The sequence below is a fragment of the Periplaneta americana genome, chromosome 3, assembly GCF_040183065.1.
Source record: "Periplaneta americana isolate PAMFEO1 chromosome 3, P.americana_PAMFEO1_priV1, whole genome shotgun sequence".
NCBI lineage: Eukaryota > Metazoa > Arthropoda > Insecta > Blattodea > Blattidae > Periplaneta > Periplaneta americana.
Window position 1 is genome coordinate 179,394,400 of NC_091119.1, and position 18,126 is coordinate 179,412,525.

The following is an 18,126-nucleotide window of genomic DNA, read 5'->3' on the forward strand; positions in this document are numbered from 1 at the left end:
AATAATAATAATAATAATAATAATAATAATAGTGTTAACAATAACAATGTCTTGCTTATTTACCCATCTCATCCTCATGTTGCGAGGTTTTTCCTAAATGATTCAATAATTTATTTATGAAATGGTATATTTTCTTCCTGGACTTCTCGCATATTATGTTGGTAATTAGGATTAGTATGATCTAATATTACAATTTATTTTGTCAGGCAACATGAAATTTATTGCTTTGACTAAAGAGGTTACGATTCACGAGACCTAACCTAAAAATGTATTTACTTACTTGCATTTTCATCAGTTTGCTCTACTGTAAACAGAAATCATTGCTGCCAACATAACAGTTAGAAAACAACTGCCAATTGTAATATGGTTTGTCAGTACCCGAAATTCGAAACGAAGTTGGTAAAAGAAAATTCAACCTGAGAACTAGAAAGTCACTATAATCCACTAGCATATTTAGGAATAGTGTAAAAATGGTTAGGTTTCACCCTTAGGGTATTAAGGAAGCTGATCCGGACTATACAGCCTTCAAATGTATTTACTTGTTCATTATTTATTAATTCTACTTATTTATTTTATACAAAATTATTTTAAATTACCGGTACTTTTTTGTTTCGGAAGAAGGTAAAGGTAGTCATGTTACATATCATGGAGGTAGAGCCCCATGCTCTCTGGACCGTGGCACTAGAAGGAGGTGGTGTGGTCGGCACCACTCTTAGATCTTTTTACCCCCGGGAAAGACCAAGTACTCACTTTGATAGGAGGTTCAGTGGACCATTCTGGAAATTTGGAGACGAGAAAATCCCGTCACCACCCGGGATCGAACCCTGGACCTTCCAGTCCGTAGTCAGCTACTCTACCAACTGAGCTACCCGGCCGGTTTCGGAAGAATGAATATGTAAAATGTTTAATCTCTTTATACATTAATTGAAACAAAATCCTTTGACATTCATCGCTTTCTTCACTTACGATCGATTAGGGCTATTTTCGTAGGTTTATAATTTTTAGTACTCTCTTCAAAAATAAATACTTCAATATTTTGATATGCGTTAATAACAATAGTAACGCCCGTAGCACACTTGAAGAGTTCTCGCCAGCGAGAAATGTGTTGCGAGAAAGAGGCGAAGGGCCTTCCTCCTCTCACTTGGCGAGTTCTCGCTGTTACAGATCACACCTCGCTATGATCATCTATGCACTGCCTTCATGCAGAAAGCATTTTTCTGATTACAGTAATCACTCGTTGGGGGAAATATTATAGGTTATGTATTTACGTATATTGTCGTACTTAAATATATAACCTGTAAGTATATTGTCGTACTTTACAAATTACGTACGAACGCTATGTTGAATCTGAGTATTCAGATGATGAGGAAATGGAGTTACATGAACATATTATGTTAATGAAAAGAAGAAGTAGGCCTAAAATTAAAGCCAGAAATATCTGAAAATCACATTCTATCTTACGAAAATAAGGGCGAGTTTTGGACACTGGTTTCGATTTGAATGATGATACGTTTAGGCGTTATTTCAGGTTCAATGGACCACAGTTCTTTTTTGTCATTCATGATATGATAGAGAATTCTTTGCTATATTCTGATTAAAATTACTGTTAAGACATATAGATACATCATTTCAAATGTTTAATTAATACTATTAAATCTCATCAAAATAAAATATAGCCTATTTATTCTCAGGCAATCTGGTAGGTATTAGTCTCCAGATTTCTTCTTTAAGTTTCGTGTTTTTATAGTTTTCATCCTGTGTATCATATAAATAGGTCTACGGGTGATATCGTACAAGTTCGATAAGTTTCTGACTGCAATTATCAGTCATCTTTCCTCATTTTCAAATAAAAACAATACAATTCATCGCCACCTGTGATATCTTTTCCTACATTCAATCGTCATAAAGAGTATAAATGTCAAACATATTTGATAAATGTGTCAAGAAAATTCGCTGAGCTACCGATTCCAGCGAGAAACTCGCGCGAGGTTTTTGCCTCGAACGAGAATCTCTTCCAGTGTGTGGACGTCCATTTGAATCCATGTTATCAATTTTTTAATTTTCTCGCAACACATTTCTCGCTGGCGAAAACTCTGCAAGTGTGTTACGGGCCTAATACATAGTTAACACATTGCCTTCGCGTGGGTTATTATGTGCAGTTAGAACGCGGCCCACATAGCTGCTGGAAACACGCCGACTCCCGGAAGAAATCGAATATATTAATTCTGCAGTGCTAGAGAAAAGTGACAAGTCAGTTTCCACAAATCTTTTTTGATAATTTATTGACAACTTACGGAACATCTGCTCGCTTGGAAAAAAATACATAAGTATTTCTCCCATTACAATAATTCATACAGAAAAAAATCAAATCGACATAAACCAATGTAAGTTGTCAATAAATGATCAAAAAAAGGTTTGTGGAAACTGACTTATGTCACTTTTCCCAAGCACTGCAGAATTATTCCCAAACTTTTTCAACTCGCGATCTCCTTTTACAAAGATCTGAATTGGGTGAACTCATTAATATAAATAATATTTAACAATCTTGAATTAATTTAAAGTAGATGCAGTTGCAGTAAATAGGTCTACTCTAGGATTCCCCTTCAAAAATGATGCAACAGTGCTTAAAATATTGAAACTACGTAAGTTCAATAATTATTGAGATAATTATAATTGTACATTTATTTTATATTGGGTTATTTTACGACTCTGTATCAATATCTAGGTTATTTAGCGTCTGAATGAAATGAAGGTGATAATGCCGGTGAAATGAGTCCAGGGTCCAGCACCGAAAGTTACCCAGCATTTGCTCGTATTGGGTTGAAGGAAAACCCCGGAAAAACCTCAACCAGGTAACTTGCCCCGACCGGGATTCGAACCCGGGTCACCTGGTTTCGCGGCCAGACGCGCTGACCGTTACTCCACAGGTGTGGACTGCATTTATTATATATTTATTTTACATTTAGAAACATTAAAACTGAAATTAAATAGGTAACGTTAATAAACATGTCTGTTCTTCATGATATACTGCGAAATCTACCCTCTGTCACTATTCAATCGCATAATGCCATAGCATAGCGATTTGTGTTTGTACTCGCCCGTCTGTTTCTCCCTTCCATCGCCTGGCACGCATCTCCGATGTCTTCTTCTTAGTTGTAATAGACTGAGGAAGCTACTCCCTATCGCTAAATATCAGTCCCCTAACTGCCCAGTGTGCAACTCAAACCAAGAAATGGATTCGGAACACCTCAAAATCTGTGCTTCAGTGGCTGGCCATGATAATATCTTTGAAAAATATTGGAGTGCAAGAGGTCAAATGACTTTATTGTCAAACGCCTGGCATTAGAAAACAACAACAACAACATCTGAAGTCGATAGTTCGTTATTCCAGGTGTAACTTGTAATGACAATATCAAAACAATAAAAAAAAGCCTAAGACTTTTAGCAGCGATCTCGGCTGAGGGAAACACGTCACTGCAATAAATGTAGGCCTACAATTGAAAATTCAACTGCATTCATTAAATAGGCCTACTAGAATATGCGTCTATCATTTTTACAAGATACATTTTGTTAGAATTTAATCTAATTGTCTGATTACCTGAGCTGTGGAAAGACAGCGCTCTCGTAGGGAAAACTGTTGTCATCTACTATGTGCCAATGAAATACGTTCATCTTGTTTATTTCCATAGCGTCAAGAGTTTGCAAGATGGCGGGCAGCGGGTAAAAATGTCGCGCAGTATCCAGCAGGAGGCCACGATGTGAATATCGCGGGAAATCCATGATAGCTGAACTGTTCACTTTCAGCTGTAAAATAATGACACGAACATATGACAAACCAGTGTTTATAATATTAATACCGTGACAGCATGCACATCATAGTAATTAACAATGTCCACTTCAACATTTATTATTGACTTAGGAATTGACCTAACAAAAATGCAACCACTTTCACTGTCACAAGGAGAACAAAGGAAAGACACGGATAACAAGGAGGATACAAGAATAAGAAGCAGAATATTAGGGTACCACCACAGTCTACTATATACAGTCACGAAGCTTGAGTTTTGAGGGTGCTAGAAATAATAGACTGTGACGGTACTACTTTGCATTGCCTGTAATGAGACGATATTAGCTACCCTAGTGGTGAGCAACTACCTAATGTTTGCATATTTACTACGTATTGAGCTTCGCGACTGTATATACTAGACTGTGATACCACGGAGAGTACAAGATTAACAAGAGGAATATAAGGATAACAAGGGAGATGCTGTCCGTCCGAGTGGTTATGTCGCATCTCGGATTCCCCCCCCCTTTCTGCTGGCCCCTCTATAAAGGCTAGTGTCTGGGCAGTCTTAACTATTTCCTGAAAACATTTTCTGTTCGGAACAGAACTTCTACGTAATATTATACAACTGTTAAAATAATTGAAAGAAGTGAACCTCATTAAGTACGTAATTAACCGTCACGTGATTTTACCTCATTTCAATGATCCTGCGACATAATCATTCGGATGGACAGTACAAGGATAACAAGGGGGTTCAAGGATTAACAAGGGGGATACAACGATAACAAGAGGAAGGCAAGGAGAACTAGGGGAAGGCAAGAAGAACATGGGGAAGGCAAGGAGGACAAGGGGAAGGCAAGGACGACAAGGGGAAGGCAAGAAGAACATGGGGAAGGCAAGGAGGACAAGGGGAAGGCAAGGACGACAAGGGGAAGGCAAGGAGGACAAGGGGAAGGCAAGAAGAACTCAGGGAAGGCAAGGAGAACAAAGGAAAGGCAAGGAAAACTCAGGGAAGGCAAGGAGAACTAGGGGAATAGAAAGAGAACAAGGGGAATGTAACGAGAACAAGGGGAATGCAACGAAAGTGTTTTTACAGTTATTGTCATTGACTTAGTTTTATCTTCTGAAAGTTTCATGTTGTACTTTCTAAGAATGAATTGCTGCAGTAACTTTCGAGGAATATCACTTTTGTTGATTTCGTACAAAATTTTGTCCAATATTCTTTTGAGAAGATTAACTCCGTACGTAGATGAAATTATTGGGGATCATCAGTGCGGTTTTAGGCGTAGGCCTAATAGATCGACTATTGATCAGATTTTTTGTATTCGACAGATATTGGAGAAAAAATGGGAGTATAAGGGTACAGTACATCAGTTATTCATAACTTCAAAAAGGCATATGACTCTGTTAAGAAGAACTTTTATATACCGGTAATATTCTTATTGAATTGGTATTCCGAAGAAACTAGTTCGATTAATTAAAATGTGTCACAGTGAAACATACAGCAGAGTCCGTATTGGCCAGTTTCTGTCGGATGCTTTTCCAGTTCACTGCAGGCTAAAGCAAGGAGATCACATGCTTTTTCAAAATTTAAAAATAATGAATAAAGTGGGCAATTAAATTCTTTCCTCTTTACTATTAATTGCTTAACTACGAATGTACTCGTAGCATCTATGCATAAACGGCCTTTCCGAAATCAACATTTTTCTTCGCCAATTTTTTCTTGTGTTATTTTTCTTAATTTTAATTTCAAAATTCCTGCACATATTTTGGATGCTGTGATTAAAAGCGATATCCCTCTATAATTCTTATCTCCCTTTTTATCAACAGGTATCAATAATGATGTTTGTCAGTCGCTTGATATTGTCCCGTGTGCCCAGATATCATTACAAATTTGGACAAGTCTGATTTGAAATGTTTTGCCCTCATATTTCTATAACTAGCCGTACCCGTGCGCTCCGCTGCACCTGTTAGAAATAAATATAAAGTAATTACATCATTAAAATATTACGCTTGATCCAGGGAACATTCGTGTTTGATAGAAGGATAAATCGTTTAATATGTTACTTAATTTAAATTGTATTTAAATAATTAAAATGCTATCATTTCGGTCCAGAGACACTCATTTGGTGCAATGACAATTCCTTTAACATGTTTCTTAATTTTTATTACATGCAACCATAGTTTAATGAAGATTGACATATCTTTTAGTTTTAATGTGTATATTTTATATTACTTGCTATATGTTTCAGAAGTTACTGTAATAACATTGTAGAATTATGTCCATCTAGAAGAACTACAATTTCCAATGGCGAAATAATAATTCAACAATTAATTAGCTTTCGATATTACTTCATACAAACACAGAAACATTCTCTGTAGGCTATCTTTCATAGCTTTCGATTGTTGTTGTCCAAGGCCCCTTATAGACGAAGTCATTTGTTTTTATTTCAGTACAGTGCCTTAGATGGCGTTGTTATTGTAATTTTAAAATTCATTTATCTCATTAAATATCAGTCCTATCAAAATTTTGTATAGAATAAAACTTATCGGAAATTATTTTTAAAGAAACTTCTGTTATGTAACATTTTTCATGAAAATTAATTATAAGGGAGATATTTCGATTTATTTAATTCAAGCCCCCTTGTAACTCCCCTTTTAAATAAATTATTTTGAATGCCATATAGCCTAAAATCTAAGTTACAACGAACTTAATTTATATTCCAATTTTCATATAAATCGGTTCAGCCATTATCGCGTGAAAAGGTAACAAACATCCAGACAGACATACTGTACAAACAAAAATTTCAAAAAGGCGATTTTCGGTTTCAGGATGGTTAATTATACATGTTAACACCAATTATTTTTGGAAAATCGAAAATTACCAGAAAAATTTTAGCTACAGATTTATTATTGGTATAGATTCTATTGGGATAACATCAATTTCATTACCATATCTATTTTTCATGTTTATTAGTGTGTCTATGACTTGTTTTAATAAAGGCATTGTATTCTTCTGTTTCATGGACAATCATAAATCTGGAAATTAAAAAGTCTTCCCATTGACCTTAATATTATTCAAGCCTCTTCAACAATGGAGTGTATTTCGCAAGGAAATGATGAAGCATTTGTGATCAGAAAATTATTGACAAGTTCTCTGGAGAATAGTCAAGTGTTTAGCCTCTTGAACTGTGATCTGTCACAGATATGAGTTACTTTTATTTTCGGGATTATTGAGTTGATAAGAGTCTGGGCTAGAAACCAAAACATACTTGTATCGTGATGAGATAGGAACGTTGCGATTCTGCATTTGAAGCGATACTTGATATCGATACTGAATCCCATATTCTGTATATATTCTCCCATATCGATATTTAAAGTATCGATTGGTATCGCTAAAGTTAATTAAAGAGCAATGTTACTTTCACTAAATCAAAATAGTAAATTCATATTCAATTATACAGTTGGCAAAGAAACGTCTAATATTACAATGAAATATTTAAATACTTTCCAATAAAAGATGAGCTTACAAAATATATGAAAACGAATGACATCTCAATGTTCCAACAGAATTGACATCTACTAGTGTATAGACTATATTTATTCCGTATTGAAATCATTTCGTTTGTACCATTCTTCTTCATTCTCACCATGGTTAACTACAAAACCCGATTTGTCTTGCCACTTTCAATACTCTTGTTTCAATAATGCAATTTTTCTATCGATATTAATATCGAAACCCCAGTATCGAATCCAGTTATAGTCAGTATCGCAAGTATCGATACCTACATATATTGATAGTATCGCAACGTCCCTAGATGAGGAGGTATGATCAGCGAATAGGGATTATAAAGAATGGACACTTCGCGTCGGTACCTTTGATGTAGCCGGACTGATTTCAATGACCTTCAAGCCAGCTAGAGCGTAGATTCTGCTTTCTCCCTAGAGTTGGCGCTGACATCACACCAGCTAGCAGTCGACACAGCGGAAATATAACACATATAATTAATACATCTAGGTACATTATGTACTCAAATAAAATAAATTGGATCCATAAAATAATAAATCCGTCATTAACTGTAATTTGTAGGCTCTAGAGCTCCTTTGAGAGTTGAGACGTTGACCCCAACAACAATTAAAAATGTAATGATTTGATAGCACTGAAAATGGAAAAACAAAACTCTTATGAGAAGTAAAACCATAAACCTATATTATATTATACACAAATATTAAACGAATTTGATACATAATTTTATAATGTATTATATTATTTTATAATATAATTCATTATATCTGAAATATAAAAAATTATTATTACAACTAGTTCGTCACTGAGAAATAAGGAAAAGCTGTTAACTTGAATTTATTTGAAGCAAAGCGTTACTGGATTATGCAATAAGGTAGGCGATGTTTGAATCCTGTGTCTCAACTCTATTCTCAATTATTATCTTAGCCTATGCTCGATTACACTAACCTCTAGAGCTTGAAAGTAGAACTAAACGCTGGTGCACAGCGAAACAAAACACAGGAAAATTCGCTCAGTGTCCATTCTTTATAATCCCTATTCGCTGGTATGATCACGTAAATGCAATGTTGCCGAATTATTACATGAAACAATGTAAAACATTTGACGTTTTATAATAAGAGAATTTCATGGCACTGACCGCAGCTCCGCTGTCGTCTATGGAGAGCAGCTGTGAGAAGGTCTCCATCCCCCGCAGCACGCCCCAAACAGTCTGACTCGTCAGGAGGGCAGCGCCCGGCAGGTCGGGTGTGTTGATGCGCAGTTCATCTGGAATTGTTAATTATTGCTGTTGGTAGATTGCGCGTAATACGAACTATATGCTAATGTGTATCCAAGCCAAGAACCGTACTAGACCAAAACAATATGGCGTCACTATCTGATCTAGGATTGGTTGAATGCCAAAGCACGGTCAAGATAGGCTACAAAATATAGTCCCGTAAATATTTAATTATAACTAATGATTTTACACAAATCAGGACAATTCAAATCAGTGAAATGTAATTAACCATAATGCTAGATTAAAAGAAACCTAATATATCTTTACAATAATGTGTAATTTATCTTTTCTGTTTACCACGTGCGTAGTGATACATTCGCATGGTTCTCGGCTTGGATAGATAATATAACTAGGCCTACATATTATTGTGTACTCAATGTTAGAAATATATTTCAAATATCTCTAAACAATCACGGTGCTCATGTGGCAAGGATGTGAACATTAAAAAAAATATCGCATTTGTAGGCCTAAGTATATCATACTTTTTTAATGAATATTACCGTATCTTATTGTATTGTATTGTATTGTATTGTATTGTATTTATTAACATTCCATGGTATTCATACATGCTTACAGCTAGAATATGGAACAAGTCAAAAAACTTAATACTATTATTAAATCTTAATTTATAGTCACAGTCTAGATGAAATATATACAGACGAGATTTACAATATAGTCTACTAGTACAACACATAGTTTTAGTATCAATTTCATGAAGTGTTATTGAATGTCATGAATTCACCTACAGAATAGAAGGCGTGAGAAATTAGGTACTTCTTTAATTTGGCCCTAAATAATTTTATGTTTTGAGTTTCCTTTTTATATCGATAGGGAGGCTATTAAAAATTTTAACTGCCATATAACGCACTCCTTTTTGATAGCACGATAGACTTGCCGATGGAGTATGAAAGTCATTTTTTTAACGTGTATTTATGCTATGAACTGTTGAATTAGTTACAAAGTTTTCACGATTACATACGAGGAAGACTATTAATGAAAAGATATACTGACAAGCCATGGGCATTATTTGTATATGTTTCAAGAGAGAAGTTTTATATGATATTCTTATTGAATTTGGTATTCCCAAGAAAATAGTTCGATTAATTAAAATGTGTCTCAGTGAAACATACAGCAGAGTTCGTATAGGTCAGTTTTTGTCAGATGCTTTTCCAATTCACTGTGGGCTAAAGCAAGGAGATGCACTATCACCTTTACTTTTTAACTTTGCTCTAGAGTATGCCATTAGGAAAGTTCAGGATAACAGAGAGGGTTTGGAATTGAATGGGTTACATCAGCTGCCTGTCTATGCAGATGACGTGAATATGTTAGGATAAAATCCACAAACGATTAGGGAAAATACGGGAATTTTACTGGAAGCAAGTAAAGAGATAGGTTTGGAAGTAAATCCCGAAAAGACAAAGTATTTGATTATGTCTCGTGACCAGAATATTGTACGAAATGGAAATATAAGAATTGGAAATTTATCTTTTGAAGAGGCGGAGAAGTTCAAATATCTTGGAGCAACAGTAACAAATATAAATGATACTCGCGAGAAAATTAAACACAGAATAAATATGGGAAATGCCTGTTATTATTCGGTTGAGAAGCTTTTTCATCCAGTCTGCTGTCAAAAAATCTGAAAGTTAGAATTTATAAAACAGTTATATTACCGGTTGTTCTTTATGGTTGTGAAACTTGGACGCTGACTTTGAGAGAGTTACATAGGTTAAGGGTGTTTGAGAATAAGGTGCTTAGGAAAATATTTGGGACTAAGAGGGATGACGTTACAGGAGAATGAAGAAAGTTACACAACACAGAACTGCACGCATTGTATTCTTCACTTGACATAATTAGGAACATTAAATCTAGACGTTTGAGATGGGCAGGGCATGTAGCAGGTATGGGCGAATCCAGAAATGCATATAGAGTGTTAGTTGGGAGGTCGGAGGGAAAGAGACATTTAGGGAGGCCGAGACGTAGATGGGAAGATAATATTAAAATGGATTTGAGGGAGGTGGGATATGATGATAGAGAATGGATTAATCTTGCTCAGGATAGGGACCAATGGCGGGCTTATGTGAGGGCGGCAATGAACCTCCGGGTTCCTTAAAAGCCAGTAAGTAAGTAAGTAAGTAAGTAAGTAAGTATTTCTATAATGTAATAAAATAGGAAGAACAGAGTCTCTGAAAGGGGACAAAGATTAAACATTCGGTTATCAGACCACTCTTAAGTCATATTTGTTAATTACTGTTGCTACCTTCCAGACAATGGAAGATCACTTTACAGAACTAAACAGAATCTGGAAATTAAAACTAAATAGGCTACTTCAGATTTATCTCCGATCTTATATAAGCTATTTTTGTTTACATTTAAGTTTCTATAGCATTCTTTTGATTACACGATACGATAATCACTTGACATCGAAATGAATATTTTCAACACTTGAACGTATTTGATAAGTATTGTGTTTCGAGGTTTATAGTCTCGTGTATGTTCGGTGAAGATAACAGTTATTTACATTAAGATTAGCAGCGACAATTATTAAAATTCTGTTTTCTGGATTAGAAAACAAGTAACCTACTCTTGTAGCTTACATTATTTAAAATAACAGAATTGCAGTGTCATTATCACTAATGTTCAGTTACTGATATATTCTCAGTCGCCAGTAATGAGGCCATGTTTTTCTAAATAAGCTTGTAGGGGCATGAATTTTCAAAACGGGACAATTAAACACGTGACTATTTTCGAAAACTGGAAAAATAACAATTGAAAATGCATAATCTCGATTTTCAGATTGTGGGGTCACATCTGTTCAAATATAAACAAATCCTTTGTGACGTAATAACAATAATAATATTACTAACAATAATAATCAGAGCGGGCTTTTTTATTAGCGATAAGTGTGAAATGTGACAGAGAGATGCACCAGGAAGTATTGCACGTTTTATAATAAATGTGACTGATTTATGACAGTAAATTTGTCCCAAATTTTCGCTAAAATTAGCTGTTACTGCCACAAATGCCCATTTCTGCGATGAAAACGAGAAAAAAGGGCATTTTTAAAATAATTTTATAGAAATACAATATATTAGTATTGAAGATGTTAACTGTAAAATAACGAGAAAAATTATTTGAAAATTCTATTATTCCCGTTAATGGCCTATAGAACCATTGATGACTAGGCTTCTGGATAAAACCGAGTGAAGTAACAATAAGGCTGATTTCCTCTAGGCTACTGTACAAAAGGTAGCCTACAATTATTATTATTATTATTATTATTATTATTATTATTATTATTATTATTATTATTTATTGCTAACCGTTAGGCCTACTCCACAGGTGTGGATTTATTTATTTATTTACTTACTTTTATTTATTTATTTATTTATATATTTATATATTTATTTATATATTTATATATTTATTTATATATTTATATATTTATTTATATATTTATGTATTTATTTATATATGTATATATTTATTTATATATTTATTTATATATTTATATATATATTTATTTATATATTTATATATTTATTTATATATGTATATATTGTTTATATATTTATATATTTATTTATATATTTATATATATATATATTTATATATATATATTTATTTATATATATATTTTTATTTATTTATTTATTTATTTATTTATTTATTTATTTATTTATTTAGCTACTAGCTGAAAGTACCCGGCGTTGCCCGGGTTTTCCTTTCTGCTTCTATTTTTAATTAAACTGGTTATTAAATTTTCGGAAGTCTCGGAAACCTAACTATACACAACCAAAACGAATTGTCTTTACTAAGCTTTCCTCGCCCATAAAGATGAATCTTTACTTAACGTCACTTACATGAATTAATGAACTCAGCCAAATGCCTGCCAGGGTTAACTCAATTTAAAACAGTTGTAAATCAGCCACCGAAAAGAAAACATTTCATCATGTGCCTGACGTTAAACTGTTGTTTTAAATTTATTTATTTGTATTTATTTATTTATTTATTTTATTTATTCTGGTGAAGTTAAGGCCATTAGGCCTTCTCTTCCATACCGCCAGAAATACAAATAAAGTAACAGAAAAATCAAACTATAAATAAAGTCAAACCCAACGAAAATATAATTCCTTCTCCTCTTTCTGATCAGTTTCATCATCGAATCAATATTATACATATATAATTTAATTTATATTGGAAGATTTTTTTACCTCTTGACCGCTGTACACCCACTTATATCATATCCAGCTTTTTTAATATAACTTGAAACTATATCTCATAAATTCAGAACATATTATATTAATTCTAATTTTACACACAGAATACAGATACAATATTAACTCGCAATAAGTCATTCTTTAACATAAAGACTAATATTCTGAGAAACGTATAGGCCTACCGGTATTTTAGAAATTAAGAGATTTTTATTTCCACGACGCTTAACATATTAAATTTGCAACGTGAACAACAATATTTTGAGAATAATACAATGTTATTTTCGGTGGACTTATGTACATTCACATACTACATTAGCAACATGACAAAAGTATCATTGAATTGATTATTGATATGTGTAAAATCTTTTTTTTTTCACTTCTTTGTATAAAATATAGTTGAGGATGTGCAAAACACGCAGTTTTTTAGTTAATGTCTGCAACTTTGAGCGACTGTCCTTGAGCTTCATTTTAATATGGCCATTAAAAATGCTAGTGGCATTGAAATTGCAGTTGCTTAAAATTGAATGAGTAGCCTATCCTAGAAATACGTGGAATAAAAACATCTCCTTTTATTTTTGCAGTTAATATTATCAATTCTATTACGTTTCGTATGAGTTTTTCACACCAATTCTTATTCGTGCATAATTTTGGTGGGTCAATATTTCGCAATAGTACTATTGGTTATTCAATATTAAGTAAATTATGTGGTAGCAATCCTTGTAGTTTCAAAGAATTCTAGAATTCAATTGCATAAAACAGTCTGCTCACTATCTACAAAACTGCATCGAGGAATTCATAATACGGTCCTGGACTGCGTAAAGATACTTATTGCATGAATTATCTAGTTTTAGTCTTCATCATGTGTAACAACAATGTAATTTAATTTCGTGTTAAAATTTCCAAGGCCTCGTGAAAGTCGATGTTGAATACAACAGACAATAATAAAAAAACAATTGACTGTAGAAGATTTTGTATTTTAATATTATGCATGAAGATTTGATCTATTTATTTTTATTTTTTATAATTTTAATTAATTTAACTTCCATTTGCACAATTTTAATGTAGCCTATGTTCTTCTCCTGGTTATGAACGTTAAATGTGCAAACTTTGTGCACATATCGGTCAAAGCGTGTAGATTTATTTACTATCACAGCGTTGCAATTTTTTTTAAATGCTCAACAACAAAATGCACGATGTTCACCTGTCCACGCTATGATGGTAAGTGAAATGGCATGACTTGTGCTGCTCTTTTTTATTTTAAATTGGGAACTTAGTCCTAATTGAAGTGAATGTATAATAGCAGGCAGAGTAACTACCTCATGCCCCCATGTTTAATGTTGCTACCAGTGCACTTCATTAGAACCAGGTGCCCAGCTTCGAAGAAGATACAGTAAGCTTATATGCCACTCAAGCGTAACTATTAAGAAACCTGTATGGCGCCCAAATCGGGGAAATCGTTCTGTCGGACCCTGTACTTAATCTTGTAGTTTTCTGGAACTAAGTTTGCTAGGAGTTTTCAGAGCTCAGTGGGAAGTATTTCTTCAGCACATAAATGTATGTAGGCTGCTTCTGGATGAAAACAATCCTTACATTGCTGCTACCCGAAACCTTCAAGATTAAATTGATCGGAGTATTAGTCGCTTACCCCTTCAGCCAGACCAAGTTAATGATTTTCGTCCAAAATGTTTAAGAAGAATACTTCGTGAGGACTCCTTTAAGAAATGGAGTGAACTTCCTGGAAAAGGGAAAGTGTCACATTTTATTCCCACTGGAAGAAAGGGAATGCATGGATTTCCAACAAGAAGGATCTCTCCTGCAGCCAATGGACTGAAGCGATCAGAATGAGCTGCATAGTTATTCCAGTCAGAAGCCTTGGTACTACCCATTGCAGAAGATGCGATGAGCCCATGTACTGGGTTTTTGCCGGAAGGGAGAATTACTGAGAATTGACCGTCATAATAAAATTCGCTCCATGATTGCCAATGAACTTCGCCGGACTGATAAGCATGAGGTGTACGAGGAAATTGGGTGCCTTTCTGCTGACGATTCAACTCAAAGAGCAGATATCATTATTATAGACCGAAAAAAAATTGTGGACTCATTCTCGATCCCACAGTCCGTTTTGAGAACAGCGAGGAACAACCTAGAGAAGTCTGCAAAGAAAAACGGGCAATTTATCTGCCATGCTGCAGCCATTTGGGGATCAAATATAACATCAAGGCATGGGACGTTATAGGAATTATGATTGGGGCTAGAGGCACAATCCCGATGGAGTCCTTAGAAGTCTTCCGAAAATTAAAAGTTCCTGACAGCACCCTGGACATGATATCCTCCACTGCACTGAAGTCATCGATTAGCATAATTAATCATCACTTATAATCTTCATAAAATGTAATTTGTTTTATAGCCTAAATCGTTTGTTGCATTTGCAATACATTTCTCAATGATAGCCTACCTAACTAGGGTTTCTATTAAAGAAAAAATTGAATTAAATATAAATATTCATTTAGAAATGATTAGGTGGCCGATTATTAAACCCAGGTTGGGACGGCTATCAACTATATAAGGTTGTAACCAACTGCGGAAAAGCTATTTTATAGTTCCATGTCATGTTTGCACCAAGAAAATATCCTAGGCTATTTACACTCAGTATTTAGTAACCTCCAGAATGTTTATCAGAGCTGAGCGGTGCACGGACTCAATTTCCGAGAATTAAGTTTTATACGCTAAATTTGCATACATGTGACGAGGACATAGCGGATCTTCTGTTATGCAACTACCGGCAATGTTCCGATTTCCGAAGCGTGTTAAATGCTGTTAGCTGCTGCAGTACATCGCTTGTGCTTGTCATTCACCGCTAACACTCTGGCTCCAAGTCTCGTCTGCTGGTTATCACCCAAGTTAAGATAATTGCTTCCGGTATACTGCATCCCTTACGTTCTCAAGCCATAAACTCTTCAAACTCCATGCATATAAAAGTAACTGGAACAATGATGTTACAGTATTTTTTCGGAGAGAAAGCTTATTATGTTTGTGATACCTGATTTATTAAACCTCGCTTTAACTCAGTCTGCCAATTTTATGAAACAAGTAAAAGTGATCTTCACTGATCTTGCTTGTTTTTCGAGTTTTTTCTCTAAATCATCAAGATTGAAATGTTTATTTGAATCAATAATGGATAATGAAGATTGTGAATGGGACCACGAAACTGTCGTTTGTGCACGAGGGCTGTTAAATTTACTGAAGGATTTTGATTTTATTTTCTGCTAATATCATTCGCTGCAATATCTCCACACTCTGATATTCTGTTTCAAAAAGTAACAGATGATGTTTTTTGTAAAACAAAAATTAATAATTTCGAAGAGTACAAGCAAGGAATGAGAAATTACTTTGAGGAATTTTGAAACAAATGGATGGTTTTGTTGCTGAAAATTATCCTCAATCTGAAAGATCATGGTTGGATGCAATTCTTAGAGATGATAAGAAAATTGTATATAGTTGTTCAATGAAATCCTCCACGTTATCAGAATTTACATAATTCAAATTTGCTGAAAATTCCAAACTGAAGCTTTTGTGTATGCTTGACCATACACAATTTACCACTTTTTCAAATTCGCTCCCTGAAGAAATAGTGTTAAATGTAAAAGAAAACTATGAAGCTTATTTTGATTTACTGTATTAACAGTGTAGTCGTTCTCGTTCTATGCACTTTCGTCTTTCGTGTTTTATGTAAACACGGCCAGGCTTCGGCTCGGTAAATATTCTTATAACTTACACTGCAAGGAAATTATAAAGAAAATTTGAAAATTCAACTCAAACATTCATCAATAAGCGGCTATTTCCAGGAACGTAACTCCCGCATATAACGAAAGCAGACTACTGTATTTTAAGCATTTAATAATCTCATCCCTATGTCAAAATGTCATGCGACGTCACTGGATACCTGGATATATACTGTATATCCATTATTATATTATACAGTAGAACGTTGGTTACATCTAACGCAATTGTATTGTATGCAGTTCTGGTTTGTACGTATTCTGAAAAAATTACATTTAATCCTTTAGTAGTCGCACAAGGGTTATAAACACCCCAGTCACATATATGGAGCTGTTAACTACGTAGACCTATTGAGTAAGCCCGTTGAGTAACCCGTACTTCTGAAAGTTCCAATACCTTTCTTAGAATTGGTAAGGCAACAATAATCGTAATCATGTTTGAAATCGGAATCCACATACTATCCAGTAGCTTGGTTAAGAAGTGAGATGATTCCACATTCTCCATAGTATATTCTCCCGATCTTACGCCCTCATATTTCCATCTTTTCCGTTCTCTATCCAACAATCTTCAAGGGAACTCTTTTGATAACGAAGATGCTTTACAAACTTGGCTTGACGACTTCTTTAACTCCAAACCAGCAGATTCATTTAGACTAGGGTGACCAGACATCCCGTTTTTAACAGAATTGTCCCTTTTTCAGCCTCTTGTCCACTGTCCCGAGAAAAGTATGCTCGGGACTCCAAATGTCCCGTTTTTTTAAATGGCATCCAGTTTCCCTAAATTATTATTAAAATATTTATTTTTGTTTTATTTTATTTAATAATCGCGTAAAACACCGATTCATTCTATACTGTTTCCATCAGATGTCACTGCAATGAATTAAATTCGATAATCGATACATCAGAGCTTAGATCGATAATGAAATGGCTTTTTTAGTAGGAATTTAAAAACTGTCAAAATTGTCACTAATATTTTAAAAGTGATAGATGAAAATGGCCTATTCAGTGAAATTAATCATGTGAAGAACATATAAAGAGAGCAAAAAGTGAACATTGTAAGAAGTGTGATGTTAAAATTACAGAGAGGTGGACTGAAACATTACAAATTAGGAAAGTCAAAGATATTGGCTTTACAAACATAATTCAGATTGTAAGTTTTGTGTTAGGAATACCTGGCAACAATGCATCATCAGAAAGAGTGTTTTCATTGATGAATTCAATTTAATCTGACGAAAGGAATGAGATTTCAGTTAAATCATAAAGACTATGTTAATTACAAAATGTCATTTCAAAAATGTGTCTTGCATGGACTTCTATGGTTTCCTGAATAATAGGCCAACACTTCTAGAGCAAATTCACTCATCAAAGAAATATGATGCAGGTTGTACAGTTCATTTTCATGGAGAGACAGTTAAAAGGTAATATGAGGCAAAACATTTTGTTATGAAACAAGTTCAGAATACAGTGACATCAGTGGCGGTTCCTCGGGGAAGGGAAGGGAGGAACGTCCTCCTCACATTTTTCTTCTTTTGAAAGTAAAAACC

The 18,126-nt window shown here is 34.3% G+C and overlaps 1 protein-coding gene across 1 annotated transcript in view; it reads right to left on the reverse strand.

Annotated features, from left to right (window-relative positions):
• LOC138696861 (beta-hexosaminidase subunit beta-like) overlaps nucleotides 1-18,126 on the reverse strand; it is a 51,456-nt gene that overhangs the window by 10,370 nt on the left and 22,960 nt on the right. The window contains exons 3-4 of the mRNA XM_069822312.1: nucleotides 8,449-8,576; nucleotides 3,599-3,804 (exon numbers count right to left, since the gene is read on the reverse strand). Of these exons, the coding sequence (XP_069678413.1) occupies nucleotides 3,599-3,804; nucleotides 8,449-8,576 (334 nt within the window). The remainder of the gene's footprint in view (nucleotides 1-3,598; nucleotides 3,805-8,448; nucleotides 8,577-18,126) is intronic.